This window comes from Scylla paramamosain, chromosome 17 (genome assembly GCF_035594125.1).
Source record: "Scylla paramamosain isolate STU-SP2022 chromosome 17, ASM3559412v1, whole genome shotgun sequence".
Taxonomy (NCBI): Eukaryota; Metazoa; Arthropoda; class Malacostraca; order Decapoda; family Portunidae; genus Scylla; species Scylla paramamosain.
In genome coordinates this window covers 15,337,501-15,357,103 of record NC_087167.1, presented here as the reverse complement: position 1 = coordinate 15,357,103, position 19,603 = coordinate 15,337,501, and the positions used below count along the sequence as shown (strand labels likewise).

The window sequence follows — 19,603 nt, the reverse complement described above, 5'->3', positions numbered from 1 at the left end:
TACCCAACTTTGCCATCCTCCTTGTGTGGCAAAAATAGAAAGCACTATTATATGTTTTGTTCCTCAAAGACTACCAACTCTCCTCCTCTTCCCGAGCCTGCCACCCTTCGTCCACAAACTTCAGCGTCACACACTGGTTTAGCTTATTCAGAGGCTCTACACTGAAAGAAAAAATACAACTTTTTTCCTTCCCTTGGGCGAAAAAAAATTCTGTTGCATTTTGTGCTGCGTTTTAATTTTCAGTATTAATTGGTTGCATAATTGGTATCTATTTATTGTATACTGTGGGGATGAGGCAACTGCTGGTGTTTTGATGGTGAAAGGTGTCGTGGTGGTGCTGATGTGGTGATGAAATGATAGTGGTTTTGAAGTGGTAGTTACGGTGGTGGTGATCGGTGGTGTGATAAAGCAACTGGCGGTGGCAGGGTGGTGGTGAAGTAACTAGTGGTGACACGGTGGTGGCGAAGTAACTAGTGTGTTGCAGTGGTGGTGATCAAATGGCTGGTGGTGGGAAATAACTAATGGCGTTGCTTTCTTGTGGTAATGATGAAGTGGTTGGTGGTCATGTGGTGATGATGAATTAACTGGTGTTGTTGATGGTGATGAATCAATTACTGGTGATGTGGGATGGTAATTCATTAATTGGCAATGATGTGTGGTAGTGATGAAGTGACTTTTACTTTGTGGCCCCACCCTTCATATTTTTTTTTGACGTGTCAGTGTCTTGAGTACTTCTAACAGGCTCCAATGAAGGTTCCTGAAGTTTTCAATGGTGTCTTCATGGTCTAGTGATACTTTAACCAGAATGTTTCACCGTCAGTAGGAAAAACTCATGATAACCTCGCTAATAATCTCCGTAACCTGTAAAAGATGATTAAGAATACCGAGCCACATGTCGGCGTTCATGCGGGCCAGCGGGTTTACTGTGTGTTGTGTTGTACCTTCGTGTTCCCTTGCATGTTGTCACGAATACAACACTATCAATAACCTAAACCATTCGTCGCCAGCAGGAGACCGGTACACCCCAACGCAGTCAACCCCTCCCCCCCCCTACCTCTGCCCGTCAAAGGCACTGCGTGGGGCAGGACACGAGTGAGATGTTGAATGACGAGAAAAGTTGGATTATTATGCCTTGCACTGCATATGATCTTATGTCTGTGACGCCAAGATTTCAACCACACAGTCATTCAGTACATCAATGAATTGTAATTTATAAGCATTACTTCTCTCAATATCTTTTTCAGAAATTTGCATCTGTCACCTGTATATCCTAAAGGGCAACTAAAATGGACCAGAATAAATATCTAAGAGCTCTTTCTCCGCCATCTTTAATTAAGAAAGTCTCCTATCTCGTTTCAAATTGTTTCTCGCCTTATATATATATATATAATATATATATATATATATATATATATATATATATATATATATATATATATATATATATATATATATATATATATATATATATATATATATATATATATACTACTACTACTTAAGTGTGTGTGTGTGTGTGTGTGTGTGTGTGTGTGTGTGTGTGTGTTTTTACTTTTCTGGATGCTATTTTTCTTGTATAAAAGAAATACTCATATGTGTACGTTATTATTCTTGTCGTTGCTGTTGTTGTTGTTCTTTTTTGTAGTTATTATTATTATTATTATTATTATTATTATTATTATTATTATTATTATTATATTATTATTATTGTTATGCAGTACTACATACTACTACTACCAGCTTTTACTATAAACAATTGCTCTGCTACTACTACTACTACTACTACTACTACTACTACTACTACTACTACTACAACTACTACTACTACTACTACTACTACTACTACTACTATTACTGCTACTACCACTACTACTACTACTACTACTACTACTACTACTACTACTACTACTACTACTACTACTACTACTGCTGCTGCTGCTACTGCTGCTACTGCTGCTACTGCTGCTGCTGCAGCTGCTGCTTCTGCTGCTACTACTACTACTACTACTACTACTACTACTACTACTACTACTACTACTACTACTACTACTACTACTACTACTACTACATACTACTATCATTAACCTACAAACATGCCAGAGAGAGAGAGAGAGAGAGAGAGAGAGAGAGAGAGAGAGAGAGAGAGAGAGAGAGAGAGAGAGAGAGATTCCTCACCGGTGCTGCAAAGTCAAAGGTTAATTAGTGTCACAAAAAAAAAAAAAATCATAAAAAAAATGTCTGTAAATTAGTGAAAAGGTACGAATTCAAGATTCTATTAAAATATATAATTAATTAGAACGCAGTAAACAGTCTTAACTTCTTCGATAATTATTTACATTCTCACAGCTGACAGAAAAGGCTCGACGTTTTCCAATGCAGTTATTTCGTGTCCTAAGAGAGGCATTTGTCCAGCATGAGAGAGAGAGAGAGAGAGAGAGAGAGAGAGAGAGAGAGAGAGTTTGCTGGTTTGCTGGAGTTAGATCTTGAAAGATTTTGACACTTTCTGTTAATGAAGGAGTTTTTGGCTAGTTGGAGAACAGACTTGGCATGGTTCCGTGCAGAAATATAAAGTGCATGAGATTCTGTTGATGGAAGGCTTAAGTACCCTTTGTGGGCCACCTCTCTATCATGTATAGCACGAGAACAAGCTGTGTTAACCAAGGTTTAGAAGGTTTAAGACGAGAAAAAGAGTGAGGAATGTACGCCTCCATGCCAGACAATATCACCTCTGTTATGCGCTCAGCATACAAAGATGGGTCTCTGACACGGAAGCAGTAGTCATTCCAAGGAAAATCGGCAAAATACCTCCTCAGGTCCTCAAACTAACAGGCAAAACGCCAGAGGCACCTTCGCTTAAGGAGATCCTGAGGAGGGATTGGAGCGATAGGACAAGATACAGATATGAGATTGTGATCAGAGGAGCCCAACGGAGAAGAAGACTGCTCATTTAACATTTTATATATATATATATATATATATATATATATATATATATATATATATATATATATATATATATATATATATATATATATATATATATATATATATATATATATATATATATATATATATATATATATATATATATATATATATATATAGTACTTTCTATGAAATTAATTAGTACGTGCATGTACTCTCGTATTCCTAAACTACCAGCGAGAGCAATTAAAAATGGAGTCAGGGCTCCAGAACTACTCGTCTAATTGAATTTGCACAGTAATGGTCACTGGAGAAACTACATGTCTCTTCACTCCCCCATTTCCTGCCGACATTGTACTGTATCATGCAGAGAGAGAGAGAGAGAGAGAGAGAGAGAGAGAGAGAGAGAGAGAGAGAGAGAGAGAGAGAGAGAGAGAATACTTGGGTCGCGGCGGACGAGACCCCCAATCTTCCGGATGCTTAGATCCCAGGCATCAGTGCAACGCGTGTACATCGATTAGCCAAGTCACTGGCGAGAGGCGTGAATGCAAACACATTAACCTGGTCGGCGGTAATGGAAAAACAGAGTTCGCAGGGAGTTGGGTCAGCGAAAAAAGGGATTGTTTCTATTCCTGACTGGATGGATAAATGATGTCTGAAAGAGAGGTTTACTGGGTTGCAATCCTTCAAAATATCTGAGTTTTCGGGACTTATGGAAAGTCTGACGGCGAATTAAAATAAAAATGTCTCACTGTGGTGAAGTCCCAAAAGAAAGGTGAAGCTAAGCGGGCATCAAAGAGCGTAGTTTGGGAAGTTGTGTATAGTGTTATTCAGTTCTCTTTTGATAAACAGTGATGGCAGTAGAGCTGACCAAGTTTATCAAATTTAGTGGCAAGCAGGTTGTCGATGGAATCTAGTACTGCATGCAGCGCGCCATCCGTCTTCCTTGCGGTGTCGTGGGAGAGCGTCACGAAGAAGCCGAGAATGTCTTTTCTTCCAAGTTCTGTCCAAAGTTAGTGAATGATGTGCTAGAGTTCCCTTGTCTCCTGCCACAGCTTCCCTTAAGTTTTCGTCCATGCCGGGGTTGTGTGGGCGAGCCTTCGTCTTGAACATACCATACGTGTTGTCAATTTAAACATCACCCAGCCGCATTCAAAGGCAGTACAGTTGTTGGTGGACACGGCTAGTCAGAGTAAAGAAGTCATGTTGCCATACGCAGTATTCGAATTCGCTAAGCCACAGCACTGCGCGGGTAGGGTTTCAGGGCGTATAGTGTAGTAGTGACTGGTGGTTGGTGGTTGACATAATTACTTCACGTCAAGATTGCCACGTAGAGTTAGTGTGGTACGACGTGTAAGGTGTGAAGTTAACCGGGACGGACCTGCAACTTAAATTATTGTCTCTGTATCTCGGTCTCTCTTGTTGTTTTTCCTCCTGCTGCTGCTGCTGCTACTGCTACTGTTACTGCTAGTGCTATTACTACAACTACTATTACTACTACTATTACTATTACTACTACTACTTCTACTACTACTACTACTACTACTACTACTACTACTATTTTAAGTACTATCACAACCACTTCCACTACTGTTACCACAAGTACTAGCACCATTACTAGTACAACTACCACTATTACTACTAGTGTTACTACCACAACAACAACAAAAGCAATAATAACAACAATAAGTAATAATAACAATAATGATAATAATAATAATAATAATCATCATCATCATCATCATCATCATCATCATAACGATAATAATAATAGGTGCAACATTGGTCTCACCCTTATCCTTCAGCCCTAAACGTCAGGGCAGACACGGAGCAGCGTCCGTGAACCCTTCCCTGCCACCCTCCATGAAAAGCAGGGAGCGGAGGGCGAGCTGGCTACGTGTGCTTGCCCTCTGCTTGTTCACGTAGGGAAGGTAATTATATAGTATAACACAGGCAACACGGAGATCTACGCATCTGATTACGAACTTACACTCCATCGCTGTTCTTTTATTTCGGCGCCGTGTGTGTGTGTGTGTGTGTGTGTGTGTGTGTGTGTGTGTGTGTGTGTGTGTGTGTGTGTGTGTGTGTGAGGTTAATAACGGAGCGGTGATATATTATTTTGTGTGTTGATATAAGTTTCCTGCGTAATTACCAGTTGTAATTCTTATCTGGCATATTTATTAAGCGTGTTCTTATCACATGGAGGAATTTCTGTGCAATTTGGCAGGAATTATTAATATTTAGCAGCCATTTCTTATATTAAGTTTGGCCGCCCCACCTTTAAGCAATTATATTAGTGGAGGTAAAATTTATAGTATATTTTAATTAGCTCGGCAACTCGTGTTGAGCCACGGTACAGGCGTGTCCAAGGCCTACGCTCTGCCGGCTTGACATTATGGACAGCCTCATTACCATCCTGTCACCTCAACAGTACGCATCTAGGAATGGTGAGGTTTACCAAAACTTTTAGTAATAACCGTCAAAGTTATCTCGAAGGGTTGCTTTTCTTTCTTTTTTTTTTCTTTTTTTTTGCTAATTAAAATATTAAAATTATTAAAGGCAACAGTGGTGATGTTTGGTTGTGTAATCAGTACCACATGACTAAACTGTTGCAATGCTTTATCAGTATTCCGATCTCATGAAGCAATAGTTAATTTGTCCATATTCCAGGCTAACCTTCCAATAAATTGGAAATTTTCTGCTCATTAAAATGGTTAAAGGCAACAGTGGTGATGTTTGGTTGTGTAATCAGTACCATATGATTAAACTGCTGCAATGCTTTATCAGTATTTTGTTCTCATGAAGTAATAGTTAATTTATCCATATTCCAGGCTGACCTTCCAACAAATTGGAAATTTTTTTGCTCATTAAAATGGTTAAAGGCGACAGTTGTGATGCTCTGTTGTGTAATGTCTTGTGATTTTACTGTACTAGCGTCATAACTGAATATTTAGTCCTCACCAAGTAATATCAAATTCATCCATACTCCAGGCTGACGTTCTATGCAAGTGGGAATGCCAAGACAATGCTTCCAGTAATGATGGAAACAAAAATAGTGATGGAAATTATTATACCTTACTGACGCTTTAGATTCCATCACGCCATTATACAGTACAGGTCCTCAGGGCAGCAATCTGACGGTGATACCTGAAGCGCCAGTACGCAGCAAAGAGAAAATACAGTTATGAAAAGAAAGTAACTTAATCTTGGAACTATGGCCTCAAAGAACGGAGTTAAAATTTATAAAGTCAACGTGAAATTTCCAGGCGTGCATTTGCATTTCACTCAGCTGACATTTACATTACGCCCAGATCAAATAGCTGACATTTGGCCAGACCTTCCACCATCTCGGCAAGCCACCGCCCTTGATTCATGATCGCCTTTCATGGCCCTTCACTGTTTTATTCCATTGTGTTGGTGTCCATGTCAGTACAGATGAGTCACCTTTAACCAGTCGCCCCTTAGAAGACAATTAATAAGACCATTTACGTTTTTATTTTCTTCCCATACCTTTTCTAGTCCTATAATAATCTTATAATACCCCCATTACAAGCTTCTCATACATTAATTAAGTTTGAAGGCTCTCTCTCTCTCTCTCTCTCTCTCTCTCTCTCTCTCTCTCTCTCTCTCTCTCTCTCTCTCTCTCTCTCTCTCTCTCTCTCTCTCTCTCTCTCTCTCTCTCTCTCTCTCTCTCTCTTTTCCTTCCTACCCCATTTCATTACCTCTGTACTCGTTAACACCTGAACATTGCTAAAAGTATTGAACAGTAGTTTAAAAATTAATGGTGTGCATGAAGCGCATTTGAATACTGTAATACTTTGTTTAAAAATGTTAATGTACGAATATAATTTTATATTTTGTTTAATCCTTATAAGTGTTCATTATGCATTTTTCATTATGCATTCATCTGGCCGGAGCGTAGGCACGGGTGTTGCTGGCAAAGCTTCTTAGGAAATAAGCAGTTACGCGAAACGGCTATTATTTTAATGAAATGTCATTCAAGGTAGGAGCGTCCATTCAGTAACACTTCATCATGGCAGCATCGCCTCTCCTTGGATTTGTTGTTCACTTTCATATCCATTATTCTTCCTTTGGCGGCGACGAAATTTATCCACACAATTACTTCGAGCATTCACTTAATTAAATGCATAATGCGAAGCTCACTTAGCGCATCAAAGTAATGATTAAACCGAGCTGAGTGTTTGATCTAATTTGTGGGGTTGGAGTTTTGGCTAAATGTATTCCCGTCCTTGAAGGGGCACGAAATAACGCACTAGAAAAACATACGTTATTAAAAGTGTAGAGAACAGAGGGAGAGGGAACGTCGAGGGTCCCCAAAATAATAATAAAAAAAAAGGGAGAAAGACAAGTGCTGCGTATATTAAACTAGGCGCGTGACTGTTTCATAAAACCGCAAGTGCTCATCAAATCATACTCGTCACTTTATAGAATGTGCAGCAGCCATTCAGTTGAGTTGAATTTTTGATGGCGAGCGTAGCCTTTGTACCGCCACTCCCTGGACTGTATTCTGAAACACTTCTGCGCCACACCTCCACTACATTCAGAAGGTTCTACTTGAAGTGACACGGATTTTTTAATGGTTCTGGTGAGGGATTGACAAGATTTATACATTATTAGCAAAAGAAACGCTCTTGAGAATTGGCTGATCATCTCTGTGGCCTTTGAAAATGGCCGTGGTGAGACAGCAAAACATTTCTGAATACCGGCTACTGGCGTGTTCCCTCTCACTTCCTGTTTTGTCCTCCTCTTTTCCTTTCTTTCCTCTTTTTAAGCAAAATTTACGTATTGTTCCTTTTTTTTCAATGTATTTATTTTCAAGTAAGTATTCTCCAATAATATCACTTCTCATTGGCTCGGGTCTCTTGGTTCTTTCTTTCCTTTTCTTTTTTTTTTTCTCTTATTAACCAAAGGTTATGTAGTGTTTTTTTTTCGTTTCTTCAGTGAATTAATTTTGAAGCAAATATTCTCATTATTTTCAAAAGAGCATTCTTCAGTAATGTCTTCTTCTTCCCTGTAAGGTTGTTGGATAGAATCTTACGTTTTTTTCTTTCTTTCATACTTATGTTCCTTATACTCTCCTTTTTTCTTCTCATATTAAACAAAATTTGTCTATCTTTTTTGTTTCCTCAGTATATTAATTTTCAAAAAAGTATTCTCCATTAATGCCCTTTTCTTTTTCTCTGTATGGTTATTGGAATCGTACACTTTCTCTTTTATCTTTATCCTCTTTATAATCTGTCCCATTCCCAGCAAGACCACAACACAATCCGGACACAAAACTAAATTATCTTTTCGTCTCTTCCTTTCATCTTGCCCCCCCCCCCCTTCTCTCTCTCTCTCTCTCTCTCTCTCTCTCTCTCTCTCTCTCTCTCTCTCTCTCTCTCTCTCTCTCTCTCTCTCTCTCTCTCTCTCTCTCTCTCACTCTCTCTCTCTCTCTCTCTCTCTCTCTATTTTCCTCACGTCCTCTCTCCCGCTCTCTCCCTCCCTTCACCCGCTATTACTTCACCCTCTCCCCGCTGGCTAGATAGGTTGAGTTCGCGTGCCCCCGGGTCGTGTTTCCCACAGGGTCAGGAGCACCTCGGTCGCTGCCACACACACGCTCCCTGCCACCCCTGAAGTACGGGCCAGATGACCCCTCCTTTGTTTTGCTCCGGCTTGCCTTCCTCGTGTTGCTAGTTTTCTTTTATTTGTACATTCTTATATATATATATATATATATATATATATATATATATATATATATATATATATATATATATATATATATATATATATATATATATATATATATATATGTACTTTTTTTTCAGGCAGCGCTCATTCTTTCCTCCCCGAGGCAAAACGCTGATAAAAGTTGGGTTCTTTTCGTCCATTTCGCCAATTAGGAAGCTGCACGTGACGTTTCATGGACGCCGCACCGCCACACGTCATCACTCATAAATTTTGGTGCATGCGTGCGTGCATCCATGTGTGTTTGTGTGTGTGTGTGTGTGTGTGTGTGTGTGTCTTGTCATTATTTATGACTCCGAGTGTAAATATCCGCGGGCAGACACACACCCATTCATATACGTATATCGCGCGGGCTTCATTATTCTTGGGGTAAGTGATGGGCCGCATTGCCAGTGACCAGCAGGCAGCAACATAACATACTGGCCGTGCTTCTTTCTATCCGTCATTGTATCGCTGTGTTGTGCTGGTCAAAGCTCTCCCCCCGTGTTGCTTTTTTATTTATGAGTACGTGTACGTTTATTTTTCTAACTAAATAATGAAGCTGAGAGAGGACTTTCAGATGTAGGAATGCAAAAAAAAAAAAAAAAAAAAATTACGCCGTTTTCATCCGTATACCGGAAGAACGTTCTTACTAGTACTACGTATATTCAGCTCCGGAATACCGTGCTCCGTGTTGCTTTCATCTTTCTCTGTCTTGATAAAAAATAGATAGTACTTTTACATGTAAGAATGCTTAATAAAGGCGTGTTATTCACCGCTATGCAGGCAGCCAAAGACTAGATTACTAAGGCTATATATATAGTTGGTTCTGTAATACCGGGTCCGTACTCCTTTTATTATCATTTTTTTCTTACTAAATTGATATTTTTAGATGTAGGAATGCTTAAAGAATGCGTATTATTCAACGCTATGCCTGCAGACGAAGAAGACCCGATTACTGAGGTTACATTTACTAGTTGGCTCAGTATTACCCGTGGCCCGTGTTCCTTTTAATTACACGTGTATATTTTTCTTTCTTACTGAGGTGGTACTTTTAGGTGCAGGAATTCTTTAAAAAATGTGTCTTATTCTATCCCTGCAGACGAAGACACACGTACTGTGATTACATTTAGCTTTGGAATACAGCAATCTGTGTATTTTTTATTTACCAGTTATTCACGTGTTTATTTCTCTATCATACTGAAATTGAGACAATGCTTTTAGATGGAGGAGTTTTTTAAAAAAATGTATCTTATTCATCGTTATCCAAGAAGGAAGTTCTTTCTGACTCAGACTACATTTAGCTGAGTCTGTGATGTCATGGTCCATGTTCCTTTGGTTTTATTTTTCTTTCTTACTGAACTGGTATTTGTGGGAAAGCTTAAAAAATGTGCCTTGCTCACCGGTATCCCTGCAGGCGAAGACTCGCTCACTGAGGCTACATTTAGCTGGCTCTGTAATACCGCGGTCTTGGAAATAGCAAGCGACAACCCTCTCCCAGCCCAGGCAGCAATCTCCCGTCTCGCACACTCGCAACACCAAATTCAATTGCAGAAAGAAAACGGTTCCCCCCCCAGATGCAAGAAGGAAAACCGATGCGTTACAGCTTTAGGGGCCAACTCAATAAAACATGGTAAATGGAAATTGTCTCGTGGAAAAGTGGGTGACTTGATCTGTCGCGTTAATGTGCCCTTGATTTCACCGGTGATGGAAAGTGAAGTCTTTTGCGCTGGAGCTGAAACCGTCGACAGGAAAATGGAGAGGAAAAAATTATCCGCTCTTGCTTTTCTTTATATGGACAATGGGAAACGAACAGAGAAGTGTGTAGTTGTTGCTGTTGTACTTGTGGGAGGAATGAAAGAGACAATCTAGGGGAAAAGGATGCGATGAAAGGAACAGACTTGTGCTTGAGATATTGAAGAAATTACCTTAATAATGTGCGTGACGTAGTCTGGTCATTTGTAAGTGGCACCAGGAATGAATAGAACGGTGATATTACTTTTACTAAGAGAGAGAGAGAGAGAGAGAGAGAGAGAGAGAGAGAGAGAGAGAGAGAGAGAGAGAGAGAGAGAGAGAGAGAGAGAGAGAGAGGCGCAATACGTAAGCAAAGAAATAAATTGTTTTATGAAAGCAAGACGACATCCGGATGATCTAGACACGAAATCCTGTAAGAAAATAATTCATCGTCGTGTAAATAAGTGCATGACAAGATAAGCAGCTTTTGCAGAATAATAAAAAAAAAAAAAAAAAAAACAATATAAAAATACTTTGAATCAGTGTACTACGTGGTTTATAAGCAAACACACTGTGAAGTCAATAAACATATCAAAACTTCCCCCTCACGTTCGCAGGGAAATATATATAAAAAAAAGACTCATTCAGAAAGAGAAAGAGAGGAAAAAGAACATAACCAATAATAACACATGACATGAGCAGTCCCTGGCGTAACGTACACCAGATTCGCGTCACAATAAAACAAAAGGAAACGCTATTCCCTGGGATTAATGATGACAATGAAAACTGCTACAAAAAAAAAAAAAAATAGAAACACACACACACACACACACACACACACACACACACACACACACACACACACACACACAGAAAAAGAAAGATAAAAACACACATTGATATGCTTTATGTGAAACTCCGTCCTGTGTGTATTTTTCTTTCTTTTTTTTTTTTTTCAAGCACTCACTCAGCAGAAACTCGCGCACTCACGAACAAAGCAGCCACTCACGTTTGACAGAGAGGATTACGGCGTTGCTTGTGTTGTGTCCCTCATGGTTGGTCGCCCCGCAGGTGTAGGAACCGGAGTGCTCTCTGTTGAGGTGGCGCAGGATGAGGCTCTGTCTGCTCACCACCACGCCGGAGCTCACGTTGTGCCCCACCACCGCCCCCTGCAGGAGTGAGCAAGGAGGGGAAGGTGGGAGAGTGAGAGGTGAATGAGTACCGCTGTTTAGGGAGAAGAAGAGACGGCGGAGATGAAAAATGCCTGTCCATAATTTTAAACTGCTGGTCTGCTGGTGGTGGTGGTAGTGGTGAGGTGAAGTGAGAAGTGGTGTTGGTGGTACAGCATGAGGCGAAAAAGGAAGAGTGCGGTGAAAAGAGGAGAAAAGATAAACTGACGGGTGTTGCAGGGATTGTTTTTTTTTTTTCGAGGATATGGTTGAGAGGAGAGGATGATAGAGATGCAAAGGGGGTTATCTTTGAGGCGACCGGGAAAGTAAGATGGTTAAGATACTCAAAGAGAATGTGGAAAGGGGATTACAGAGAGAGAGAGAGAGAGAATGAGAGAGAGAGAGAGAGAGAGAGAGAGAGAGAGAGAGAGAGAGAGAGAGAGAGAGAGAGAGAGAGAGAGAGAGAGCACGTTTCAAGACCAGTATCCTCAAACTTGCCAGCACTTCAGCCTCATTGGCAAACATATTTCCCTAACAAGTGTGAGTATCGGTGAACGCACGGCAAACTTTCCACCACTGAGGGTATTTTTATTCCCATAATTCCTCCTTAATATAATTTCCTCCCTCGATTGGGTTTCAGTCATTCTCTCTCTCTCTCTCTCTCTCTCTCTCTCTCTCTCTCTCTCTCTCTCTCTCTCTCTCTCTCTCTCTCTCTCTCTCTCTCTCTCTCTCTCTCTCTCTCTCTCTCTCTCTCTTGTTCTCTACTTTCTATTCCATCAAGTGACGTCCAGTTTGAAACTTTGGTTGATGTTTCCTTTTCTTTGTGGCTGGGGACACACAAACACACTCTGTCTCTCTCTCTCTCTCTCTCTCTCTCTCTCTCTCTCTCTCTCTCTCTCTCTCTCTCTCTCTCTCTCTCTCTCTCTCTCCAAGCTGTGAAGTTTTTTGTTGCTATTGTTTTTATATTTTTTTCCTCTAGTATTATTTATCTTGCATTAGTGAATTATTCATGTTAAACATATTAATTTCTCGACTTTTGTTGTTGTTGTGTTGTTATTGTTATATAATTATTATTATTATTATTGATATTATCATCATCATCATCACCATCATCATCATCAATGTCTGTGTTATACTTAGCTATTTATTTTCCTCGCCACTGTGATAAGCGAGGAAGGATCTGCTTGCCTGCCTTGCAAGGGGATTACGGAATAGCTTGTTTAATAAGGGCACTGAGAGGGGGCGAGACTGTCCGTGAGAGAGAGAGAGAGAGAGAGAGAGAGAGAGAGAGAGAGAGAGAGAGAGAGAGAGAGAGAGAGAGAGAGAGAGAGAGAGAGAGAACGCTGCTCGAAGGGGGGAAGAGCATCGTAAATATCGATGAAAATTCAAGACGAAACGACGAGAAGGGGATCGCTCGGAAGTTGAACTCTAGACGACAAAGTTAGATGAGAGAACGAAACTTTGCCTCATACGTCAGCATTATTATGGGCAAAATACAGCGGGTCACTAACATAAAATTAAGGTGGGTAAGTGAGAGAATAGCTAGAGGAGGAGGAGGAGGAGGGGAAGGAGGAGGAGGAGGAGGAAGGTTGGTATGTAGATAAGGAAGGAGGAAAGAGAAGGGGTGGTGTAATGATAAAGAGCATTACTGGGATGGTCACAGAGGTTATGGCGAGAAAAAATTCTGAAGAGCCATAGAAGAAGAGGAAGAAAAAAGGTGATGAACGTGAGACTGATAAAGATGAACATATATAGACTCAGAAAATTATAGAATTGCACCATAAAAAATGTTAGTAAAAGACAGACATGGAAGGAAGAGAAAGAAAACGACGATCCAAACTACAGAACTGGTGATGAATATGAGGCTGAAAAAGATTAGCATATATAGAATTAATTAGAAAACTAAAGGATTAAACCAAAGTAAAGGTGTTACGAGATATCAGAGAAGGAAAGAGCCGAGGAGAAGAAGGAAAGAGCCGAGGAAGAGAAGAAGGAAAGAGCCGAGGAGGAGGAGAAGGAAAGAGCCGAGGAGGAGAAGGAAAGAGCCGAGGAGGAGGAGATGGAAAGAGACGAGGAGGAGGAGTCAAGAACACTCATGTAAAACTGCATGACAAGTACTGCAGGTGTCTAAGGCAGAGGCAGGGTAGCAAAAGCAAACACAAGAAAATGGTGAGAGAAGGATAACAGGGAGGAAGTAATAAAATGCAAGGGGGAGGAAAGTCGGATATGAATAAACGAAAGCGTGGTAGGAGAAGGAAGACGACGAGGAGTAGGAAGAGTGAAACCGGAGAATAAGAAGAAACGAGGAGGAAACGGACGAGGCTGTGAGAAAAGAATAAATTGGAAATAAAGAACTGCAACTGAAAGAGGAGGAAATGCAGCTCGAGAGGCAGAGATGCGTGAGGTGAGAGGAGAGGAACAAGTGATGGGGGAAGTATCTCTGCATCACACTCACGTTATGATACCAGATGACGCGTTTGTAAGGAGGGTTGGCAATGATGCTGCACTCGAAGTACACGTCATCTCCCTCCTTCAAGCTTCCTGGGTCCAAGGGGCGTCCCATTGAGAGATCGACCACCGGAGCGTCTGGAAGAGGGAAGGGGAACATTACTAATCCTTTGCCTGCTTATGAATCAGGTGCTCTTTTATATTGCGGCGTTCATTACTTACGCACAACTGTTTAATGTCTGAAGGAATTAAGGATGGAGTGTAGGAGAATCAGGAAGGCACGTTGACGGTAGAACATAATGATAGACAAGAACACTTCATAAGAAATCGTCCCCTTGGTTAAGAGTTATTGGCGTGGGTTAAATGTATTTCCTTAAGGTATGCATAAATTTAGCTAGGGGAGGAGCACAACGTATTACTTGGAATCCTGTGCAATGAAACTTTACGATCCTTATGTCTATTTGCCTCTGCTGCCTTTCTACATCAGGCACCTCGCTCTGCAAGTCCAACCTCACATTATTATCGTGCAAACATTTAAGTAGCACAGCAGTGAAATGTTCTTGAGACGGAATTGGGAATTGCAGAAGTTTATATGTATACTGTGGAGATAAAGAGCTAAGAACTACAGTAAGATGCCTGGCAAATTTTATCTCCATTTTAGCTCATTAGTATATACCTTTCTAACTTCTCAACAGATTATTACACTCCTGTTTCGTGACTGATATTGAACTCCCTGCATATTCTGTCATCGGACCTTAAGTGTTTTTATTACCTCTATTTCACTCTTGTTATTCTAATTTCGCGACCATTTTATTGCCTCGTATCATATTAATGGAAAGATGAGACTGGAACACAGGACACAACAACCTTTCATGTTACGAAGGAACTTGTGTATCTCATTGCTCGAATTCTTCAATGGCGTCGGTGCAAATTCTTCAAATTTCGCTCCGCTAGGTAACAGTCATCTTTCTATCAGAACACGCGCAGAAGTCACCAGTTATGCTCTCAAGTCACGGAGATTCGTTGAAACATCATTTCCATCTCTCCAATACGTAATCTTTTATAAATGATGGTCTAGCAGTACGTAATTCAGCAGCAACCTTATTAATAGATCACTAGATATCCCAGTGTTCGTTCTTCCTTTGAGTTCCCTTGTATACATCAGCACCATATATCAAGAAGGAAGCATGAGTTACCATTATAATTCAGCACCCACCCTCTTTCTCTATCGCTTGGTATCCAACTGTCTATTTTCCTTTCAGTTCATCAGCACCTCGCATCAAAAGGCAACGCAAAATACCACTACAACTCTACAGACACCACACAGTACCGTACAACACCACTCACTATCACCAACATCCGTCGCAACAGTGCATCACCCACGATCACTGCGCCTCACACCACCAGAAATGCGCCACTCCTCACCACACAGCACCACCACACATTACCGTCCTTTCTCCCTGCTCACTCCTAAACTCCACCCCACCAGCGAATACTGCATTACCCAGCAAGCACCTCACGTCATCCATCGCGCGGGGCATTATACCACCTCACCTTCACCACTACATAAGCATCCTTCACCACCACCATGCGGCCACCACTCACCACTCACAGCTCAACACCACCACAGCCCAGCCCAGCCCAGCCCAGCGCGTCTCATACCTCACTCACCATAAACACACCACACACCCGCAGGTCGCTCTACTTACTACCTGCTCGTGACAGAACGGAAAACTGGAGTGGTACTTTTTCCCTTGCATTTAGATTTTTTTTTATAGTATTTCAGCAGCAAGGGAGAGTTTGGATGGATAGAGACATATGTTTAGAAAGACATATGGTGCTTAGAGAGAGAGAGAGAGAGAGAGAGAGAGAGAGAGAGAGAGAGAGAGAGAGAGAGAGAGGGGGGGGGGGGGCAAGCTAGGTTAATCACTGAGGTTGCTGAAGAGGCGGAGTTTAATAAAGTCGTCCTATGGAAACAACATACGTGAAACGAGAGAAGGCGAATAGAACAATCATTTAGACAAAGTGGTTGTGTGTGTGTGTGTGTGTGTGTGTGTGTGTGTGTGTGTGTTTTGTGTATTGTTGTTACGAAGACTTTCATCCCTTACCATGACATGTCCACCCCCCAGAAGTCATCCAAATCTTCCGTCATCCTCAGGTAAAGTTAGAGAGAGAGAGAGAGAGAGAGAGAGAGAGAGAGAGAGAGAGAGAGAGAGAGAGAGAGAGAGAGAGAGAGAGAAGGAACTAATATGTAAATTCATACTCAAGAGATGAATTACCAATGACATCAGAAAAATTAGTTACAGCAGGACATTAGTGTTGAAATAATTCTCTCTCTCTCTCTCTCTCTCTCTCTCTCTCTCTCTCTCTCTCTCTCTCTCTCTCTCTCTCTCTCTCTCTCTCTCTCTCTCTGTGTGTGTGTGTGTGTGTGTGTGTGTGTGTGTGTGTGTGTGTGTGTGTGTGTGTGTGTGTGTGTGTGTGTGTGTGTGTAGCTGCAAACTCTACGCCCTACAACTTTAGTGCAACCTAACTCCCGTGCACTTACCTCTCATTCCCTTGCATATGTTTTCCTTATATATGCAGAGTGTGTTTGTTCTTCGTAAAACTTGCAACACTAAGTATTCACCCGATTTTCTTCCCATGTGTGATTTTATATTTTTAAAAGAAATGAAATGCTAATCACGTTACCCTCACTGTAAGATCGATAGTTTAATTAATTTTCCTTTATTTTCTGAAGGGCTTACTATTTTTCTTTCAATTACAGATAGAAATACACTGGCAGAACCTTGTATTCTGAAACGTTTTGGTGTTTTATTTTGACAACTCCACACGTGATTTTGTGGAAGATGATAGCATTTTCAGGGTTTTTTTTTTTTTTCGTGATTGTTAGGATGACAAGAATCCTGCATCGTTAATGAGAAAAAAAACACCCTAAGAACCTTATCAATCATCTCTGTGGTGTTCAAAAATAGGCTTCATGATAGAATAGTGCGTTACACAAAGCAGGTCATGGTCTTCATCCATGTACCTCTGATTTGTGACCCTGACGCCCTTACACTGCGCTACTCTGCTCTTCATTGATAAGTAATAAATCCATCCTTCTTTTACCTGTACTTGTGTTGCGTGGTGACCTTTAAGAGGGAACTTAATTATGTTATCTTTATACAGTTAGCATCAGAATGGAGGAAAAATAGCAGAGGCGACACAGTGCTCCTGATATCCTGGAAACTGCTTTAGTACGAGTTGAAGTTTTTTTCTATTTAAAGTTGCAACTTTTTAGAGGAGGTAGTGACAAAGAGTTCTTGATATCGTTAAAACCGTTTTAGCAAGCACTGGGAAGAAAAAAGAAGAAAGAAAATAAGAATTGTACGTGATTCTCTCTCTCTCTCTCTCTCTCTCTCTCTCAAAGATAACTCCATCACGAGAGGCATACGAGCACCAAGACGCCCCGAAAGGAAATGGATCACCACCCGGCACACGTATCACCACCAGCCACTCCTCATCACCATCCATCAGGCCGCCCGTCACCGCCCGCCACTCCTTGCTACCTCTCACTAACTCATGTCACCACCCTCATTGCCTTGCCCTCCTCCACCCATTATTCCTCATTATTATCCTTCATTCGGCTGTGATACCTATCATCTGTACCTATCATCCCCCCGCGCGGCAAAATTATATACCGAGGAATTACTTAAATGTTAGTATGCTAATGAGTAATTAAGATGTTTTGCCTTGTCATGGGTAAAATGTATTTTTCAGAATTTTTATTTTTTATTTTTATGATTTGTCTTAAGGTTCTTGCTTGTAGTCGACACTACTTGTTTTACCTGCGAGGTAATTACAGTAATGGTTACTGTTAAAAAAAGAAAACGAAAATGTTGGCGATTTTACCATGTTGAATGTTCTCTTCCTTTCCTGTCAATTCCATTAAGAGGAAATGGTGAGTCGTGATGTACCACCGCCTTTTCTGTCCTGCTTCTCTTCCTTTACGTAATTTAGTGCAATTTATCACAACACTGTAAAGGTCAGCAAATTAGCTGGTGTTTGTATTTCCTTTGTGTTCTTTTTATTTTCCTCATCTTCCCAGATCCAATAAAAGGAAATGATGACTTTATCTATCCTGCTTCTCCTTGTTTTAAATATAATGCAGTTTATCTCAGCACTATAAAAGTCAACAGATATGGTGGTGTTTGTACTTCCACTGTATTCCTTTTCTGCTCTTTTTTCCTATCCAAACAAGTTGAAATGATGAGTGGGGATGTGCCATCGAATTTTCTGTCCTGTTTCTCTTGTGTTAAGTAACATAATGCAATTTATCACAACACTGTAAAGGTCAACAGATTTGCCGGTGTTTGTTCTTTTATTGTGTCCTTTTTTTTCCCTTCCTCTTTCTCCTTTTTCTCCTTGTTAGTCCTTGTTCGGCTGATAACCTTTGATTTATATGAAAGTTTTATATAATATTTTTTTCCTTTGACAAATCACTATTTATTCATGCTCAGGGTTATGGCATTTTAATGTACATTAGCCGTGGAGTCTGTTCGTAATGTAAAACTAAAATGTGTTCCCTGTGCGTATGATATTCTTTAGTAATTCATGTACTCCAGTAATTCATGTATCTCCATGCACGTCGGGTGGTGATGGATGAAGTAGGTGGTGATGGGAAATGTTGAGAGAGCTTATGGATGCGTGAAGATGGTTAATGCGATGTTAGTCACTTGTGTAATGGGAAGTGATAGACATCCATCGGTAGTTGTGAAAGGGACGGATGATTGTTGACGGTGATAGTGATAGTTGTAATAGAGAAGAATGATGGTGAGTGTAATGAGTGGTGATGGAGATAAATCTTTGGTGGCAAAAGGAAAGATAGAAGGATGTTTGGTAATGGGGGTAATGGTGAAGGATTGTCTTGGTGGAGATGAAGGTGATAGTGACAGATGCAGATAGGTGATGGTGAATGTAATGAGTGGTGATGTACATAAATCATGGTTGGTAATGGGAAAAGATGAATAAAGGATTCTTAATGGTGATAGCAGGATGTTTGGTGATGGTGAGTGGTGTTGATGGAGGTGGTGGTGATAATGATAATTGTAGAGGGGGTGATGGTGAGTGTGATGAAGTGGTAGATGAATAATGGGTAATGGGGAAGAGATGGATGATTCTTACTATTGATAGAAGGATGTCTGGTGAAATATATTTGGTGATGACGGTAATAGTGAGAAGTGATGGTGAAACAGGAAATTGGTGGTGGTGGTGGAGGTGATAAGATGTTTGGTGATGGCTAGCAATGGTGAGGACTGATGGTGAAATGGGTAATGGGTGGTGTTGGTGGAGGTGATGGATTGTTTGGTGATGGTTGGTATTAGTGAGATGTGATGGCAAAATGGATAAGGAGTGGGGTTGATGGAGGTGATGGGTGGTGGTGTAGGTGAGTAACGTTCTATGGAGACTGACGCGTAGTACTGAGGAATGGCGGAGGCCGACGTCAGAAGCTGAGTTGTCAAGGAGATTACGCCTATTGAAAGTACGAGAACGTGCTGAATATCATGGTACTTATCACAGTCAATTTACTAAAGCGCCTTCAAGAAAGATCAGGTCAA

The 19,603-nt window shown here is 40.8% G+C and overlaps 1 protein-coding gene across 1 annotated transcript in view; it reads right to left on the bottom strand.

Annotated features, from left to right (window-relative positions):
• Positions 1-19,603, bottom strand: part of LOC135108504 (uncharacterized) — a 199,052-nt gene that overhangs the window by 12,227 nt on the left and 167,222 nt on the right. Inside the window, exons 8-9 of the mRNA XM_064019595.1 lie at positions 14,014-14,144; positions 11,399-11,558 (exon numbers count right to left, since the gene is read on the bottom strand). Of these exons, the coding sequence (XP_063875665.1) occupies positions 11,399-11,558; positions 14,014-14,144 (291 nt within the window). The remainder of the gene's footprint in view (positions 1-11,398; positions 11,559-14,013; positions 14,145-19,603) is intronic.